General features: G+C 51.1%; 1 protein-coding gene across 3 annotated transcripts in view; it reads right to left on the bottom strand.

Moving 5' to 3' along the window:
* Nucleotides 1-621: 621 nt before the first annotated feature.
* Txn2 (thioredoxin 2) overlaps nucleotides 622-5,750 on the bottom strand; it is a 14,019-nt gene continuing 8,890 nt past the window's right edge. For 2 of the 3 annotated variants that reach the window (XM_005354260.3, XM_005354259.3), the window contains exon 4: nucleotides 622-1,366. In XM_005354260.3, the coding sequence (XP_005354317.1) occupies nucleotides 1,253-1,366 (114 nt within the window). In that variant the 3' untranslated portion in view covers nucleotides 622-1,252. The remainder of the gene's footprint in view (nucleotides 1,367-5,750) is intronic. The other variant, XM_013348801.2, reaches the window with a different exon arrangement.

The raw sequence follows: 5,750 nt of genomic DNA, 5'->3' as shown, positions 1-5,750 counted from the left end.
TAGGGTGACAGTGGCTGCTTAGCCCCAGAAAGGAGTTAGGCTGGTTTTCTTGGTTGGACAGCCTGGCACTCTTAACAGCCAAGGGCACTGGAGAGGGAACAGGATGGGCGGAGGGTCCGGTACCATGATTAGAACTTCCTGTGGGCATACATGGGAAGAAGTACCATCCAGCCAGAGGCCAGAAGCCAGTCTAGGAAGAAGGCCCCAGAAGGTCTGAGGGTGTCAAAGGTCAGAGTTCAGGTCTTTTATTCTTTTGGTTTTTTGAGGCAGGGTTTCTCTGTGTAGCTCTGGCTGACCAGGAAGTCACTACGTAGACCAGGCTGGCCTTGAACTCACAGAGCTGGGATTAAAGGTGTGCCTTCCACCATCACGCATGGCTCAGAGTCCAGGTTTCTGAGACAACCACTTTTGGTAAAAGTCCCAGCCTGCATTCCTTGAGGCCATATTCACATTTGGAAACAGTACAATACCCTCTGGGCTTTAGAGGGCGTGGGGATGTGTGTGACAGCGTAATGGACAGCAACAGAAGTCACAGAGGGTGGACAATCTAAGAGGATTCAGGGACAGCCGTGGCCCAGGAACACTCACCCACCCCAGTGCTTGGCACCCACAGACAGAAGCTGGTGGCAGTGCAAACCTGGTTTTATTGGTCTGACTTCTTCACAGCTCCTCCTCCTGCTCAGGGAACTAGAACCAAGGTCCAGTTAGCCCAGGGAGGGGACAAAGGAGAGGGGACAGCTAGAGGGTGTGGGGTGGGCTCTGTTCTTCACAGCAAGAGGTAGAAGGGTCATAGAAAGTTCTTTATTATAGACCTACGAAAAATGAGAGAATCACACATTACTCTCGCTTGTTCAGCTTCTGGTTTCTGTTTTCAAACTGGGGCCAGAGGCGGGAGAGGGGGCTGGTGGTTCAGAGGACTGCTGATGGGGACTGAGCCTGCGCAGTCTCACTACCGGCTGGCCCAGGCTCTTCTAGCATGTGGGGGAATAAGGACAGGCCCTCGAAGGAGCAGACAGCAGGAGGTGCACAGGATGCCCCCACGCCAGCAGCACTGCTCCCCTGCTGGCCACCCTGGTAGAGAGCTGGCTCTGCAGCACTGGTGGCTTCTAGTTTGGAGGTCTGCTGCCAAAGGCCGGACCCCCGGGGACAAGACAGGGGTGGGGCAGGAAGGATGATAGCTCAGGGACTTCTACTAGGCTCCTCCCCAAACAGGCTCCAGCAAGCAAGGGCAGCCATGACTCTTTCCTGCTTGTCAGCCAATCAGCTTCTTCAGGAAGGCTTCCAGCTGGTCCTCATCCTTGATGCCCACAAATTTGTCCACCACGTCCCCATTCTTGATGGCCAGCACTGTAGGCACAGCTGATACCTGGGTGAGAGAGCCACAGGCCAAATCACTTGGAGGTCAATGTGTCTCACTCACCTTCCCAAGCCCCCGCGGAGAAGGCTGAAATCACAGACTGTGCCAAAGGAAATGGGGTCTCTGCTGGGTGCGGGGCCTAGAGGCCCACCCATTGGAGCTTCTTCCACTGCAAGCTCCCAGCAGTACCCTCCTCCTTGAACCACATGACTGACTCACTGGCCCCGCGGTTTGGCTGGAATGACAAGATGAAAATAACCAGGGTGTGCGCCATACGCCAGGCTGCTTTCTGAGCCTCGTGACCTTTCTCTGTATACTGGGCAAGGCATGGTTTACCTTGAATGTTTGGGATAGACATCAGAGTCCCACTGCGGTGGTCAGGGAAGCAAGCGTCAGGGCTGGCTGACCCTGGTGACCCCTTTATTACCTCAAGCCTCAGCTTTCCTCAGCACATGGAAACACAGTACTTTTAAGGATGATAGGAATGCAGAACGGCACACTCTAAGACACAGCACAGGGCACATGGTACACAGTGGGTGTCGTGAAGCTTGGCCCCACGAGGACCACTGTGGTGGGTTACAGTTAATGGCATCAGAGACCAGACATTCATAGCCTCTTCCTGTATAGCGTCGAAGGGAGACAGCCATATGTGACCTGAGGTTTATCAGGGCTGGCAAAAGGCGGGAAATGGACATTCCTGGTCCATGAGGCCCCATTTCCACAGTTCTGGGGACCCATATAGATTACATGAAATATAGATGAGGCCGGCATGTCTGGCATGTGTTGCCCAATGCTTGGTATTTGCTGGCATTTGAGAACCTATATAAACAGAGTAAGATAAACAAGGCTTAATTTATATACAAGTTAACTACAAAGTAACAAGAACAATGGACAGAAACCCATCTGGTCTTCCTACAGCCTGAGGGCTGTGGGGTGAGTCATCTTACAGGCCAGACTGAGATAATATCCAAAGTGGGGCAAAGAGAAGTGAAAGTCACCTTGGCCCTATGGTATAGTCCTCACTTGCTACCTGACAGGCCCTACAGCCATTCCTAATGGGAAAAACACAGCATGGAGAACACAGTCCCTGCTCTTTTTAGTGCCTCTGGCCCCTTTAAAGATGGTCCTGGAGGTGATGTGGGGGACCCAGGGTATGTGCCAGCACCATGAGTGTCCTCGCCTCAGCCTCTCTGCTGGCTCTTGTCCTGGTCAGACTCTAACATGGGTGGCGGCATTAAGAAGCCCACCACCAGGCTTGCACTGTCTCCAGGAAAAGGCAGGGAGCAGCAAAACAGGCTCCAGGAAGCGCCACTGGGTGTGTTCCTGCACCATCTAGTGGCTGATGAATGAACTGCAGCACCCTAAGGCTGGCTCCGCAATTAGACAAGCTCAACCACTTAACTTCCAACTTGGCAGAAACGTTCCGTTGGTGGACATTCCGTCCCCTTAAAATAAATACTCCACTTTTAAGATGTGGTCTGGGGCTGAGGGTGTGGCTCAGCGGTAGAGTACTTGTCCACTAGGCATGAGGCCTGGGTTCCATCCAGCACCAAAAAAACCCCCAAAACAAACAGCTTCCCTTTGTCCTGGCACGCTAAGTAGGCCTCTCCACTCCCTCCCCGAGACAGTTGGAGTGGATGGAGTCTCCCTCTTGTGAGGTTCTGCTGTGTGTGCAAGCCTCTGTGCATGCTGGGACACGAAGGTCAGGCTGGTGTCCCTGACAGTTGAAGTCTGGTCACTATTGATCAAGTGCTTTCTCAAAACTCTGAGCAACACACACTGTAAACACGCATGCACACAGCTACAGACTCCCAGAACAGTTTCTAGCTGGGTATCTGGGCTGTGACAGGAGGCCAAGGCATTTGCTGCTCCGTAATCAAGAGGCTTGGTGTTTAGAGCATGGCCATCAGTGTCAATGCTCAGGCGCCTGTATGTGGTCCTAGGAAGGTGATGGGTGCCAGGCGGTGGTGGTGTACACCTTTAATCCCAGCCCCTTGGAGGCAGAAGCAGGTGGATCTTTGTGAATTCGAGGACAGACTGGTCTACAGAGAGTTCCAGCACAGTCAGGACTGTTACACAGAGAAACCCTGTCTCAAAAAACCAAGACTCCCTACCCCCACCCAAAAGATAAAGGTGATGGGAACTGAGACAACCTTGGCTTCCCCTCAGTTTTTGACAGGACAACAGGAACCAAGGGCTAGGGAGAGGACATGCTCAACCGTGCTGCCTGTCCTGTCCAAGAAGCCACCTGGGGCCTCCTAGTCTGGAGGAGTCCGTCCGTGGGAATGCTCATGAGGCCCCTGCCCACTGATCCGCAGCATCTCGTCTCACCCACTAGCAACACGGCTAAGAAACCATCAAAGGCTAGCACAGACGAGAGATACCACAGGAAGCTGGTGACCTCTGTGGACAACTGAAGGGCGTTTTTAGGTGTCAAGGGAGATCCTGGGTGCTCCATATGCAAGCTCGCACACAGACTGCTGTCCCCGGGTTGGTACATTTTGCTTGTTTTCTTGCATACAAGAGCGGTCACTGAGTGACATCCTAACCCTCCTACCCCACCATCTTAGAGATGAGAAGACTGAGGTTCAAAGCATCTATTCCAAGAGGACTCAGAGAGGGCAAGTGGGGATTCAAACAGGAAACAAAGTCTGTTTGGCTTTGCTTCTGCCGGAGAGTGAAGGATCAGAATCAGAGAGAACACAGACCCCAGCAGAGGAAAGGCAATTCAGAGAAGCGGTCAAAGACTTCATGCTTTAAGTGAGAAAAGTCTTGACTACTTAGAGTTCTTAACAAACAAACAAACAAACAAACAAACAAACAAACAAAAGAGGGTGGAAAGGATGGCTTAGTGGGCAAAGGCACTTGCCACCAAACTTGATGACCTGAATTCAATCCATGGGAATCACATGATAGGAGAGAACGGACTTCTGCATGTTATCCTAAAAACGTTTAGATACGGGGCTGGGGAGACGGTTCTAATGCCATGTAAGGATGAAGACCAGAGCTTGTGTCCCCAACATCCATGTAAACGCTGGGTGGGTACGGTGACCGCCTCAACTCCCAGTGTTTCTGAGGCAGAGTATCTGCCACCAGCAGGCTAGCTCAACTGATCAGTGATTAGCTGATCAGTGAGCTCGGTGCTCAATTGAGAGACCCTGCCTCAGTGAATAAAGCGGAGAGCGAGCAAGAGAGACACCCAACAGCAACTTTAGGCCTGCACAGCACCCACTACACACACATTTGTGTGTACATGCAACCATTAAGGAACGATGAAATTAAGTCCTTCCTGGAACTCTGGGTCATAATCTGTTTTTATTTCCCTCTTCAGGGAGAAACCCAAGGCTTTTGGCATAGGCGCTCTAGGCACATACTTTACCACTGAGCTATACCCTCAGTCCAAGTCCGCTCTTTAAGGAGTACATAGTGCTAGATAGGTGTGCCGTAGTTCAGCCTCACAAGGCAGGGATGGGATCCTGGTAGCCACATGGCTACTAGCTTTAGGTTTGAGAGACCTTGTTTCAATGGATAGGTAGATGATTCCCAACGTCTAGCATGGGCCTCTGCATGGATGCACATGCATGTGCACACAGGCTCCCACACAAGCAAAATCATGCATTACACATGATACGAAAAACGGAAAGAAAAAACAAATATTCCAAAAATTAAAGGGTGGTGGCGCACGCCTTTAATCCCAGCACTTGGGAGGCAGAGGCAGGCAGATCTCTGTGAGTTCAAGGCCAGTCTGGTCTACAGAGCAAGTTCCAGGACATAGGTACTGAAATCCTGTCTTGGGGGGAAAAAAAGAATATTCCAGGAAGACCAGTGAGGTCACTTGGTGAGTAAATGCACTTGCCACAAAGCCTGACACCCTGAAATCAATCACTGAAACCCACATAATGGGGAGAACCAATTCCCACATGCTGTCCTCTGGCCTCCACATGTGTCCTGGCATGTGGACCCACGCACACACATGGTAATGATAAAAACAAAACCAACAACAACCCAAAGTAATTAGAAATGATTAAAATACCATATATTTTAAACCAGTTAATTGCTGTGGGATAATACTCTTGTACTCTGTAGAGAATTGTCATTTGTTTTAGTTTAATAAAATGCTGACTGGCCAGTAGCCAGGCAGGAAGCATAGGCAGGGCGACCAGACTACGAGAATTCTGGGAAGAGGAAAGGCAGAGATGCAGTCACCAGCCTGATGCAGAGGAAGCAAGATGAGGATGCCTCACTGAGAAAAGGTACCAAGCCATGTGACTAAAACACAGATAAGAATTACGGGTTATTTGCTGGGCAGTGGTGGCGCACACCTGTAATCCCAGCACTCGGGAGGCAGAGGCAGGCAGATCTCTGTGAGTTCGAGGCCAGCCTGGTCTACCAA

This window comes from Microtus ochrogaster, chromosome 15, assembly GCF_000317375.1.
Source record: "Microtus ochrogaster isolate Prairie Vole_2 chromosome 15, MicOch1.0, whole genome shotgun sequence".
Taxonomy (NCBI): domain Eukaryota; kingdom Metazoa; phylum Chordata; class Mammalia; order Rodentia; family Cricetidae; genus Microtus; species Microtus ochrogaster.
This window is presented reverse-complemented; position numbering and strand designations above follow the sequence as displayed.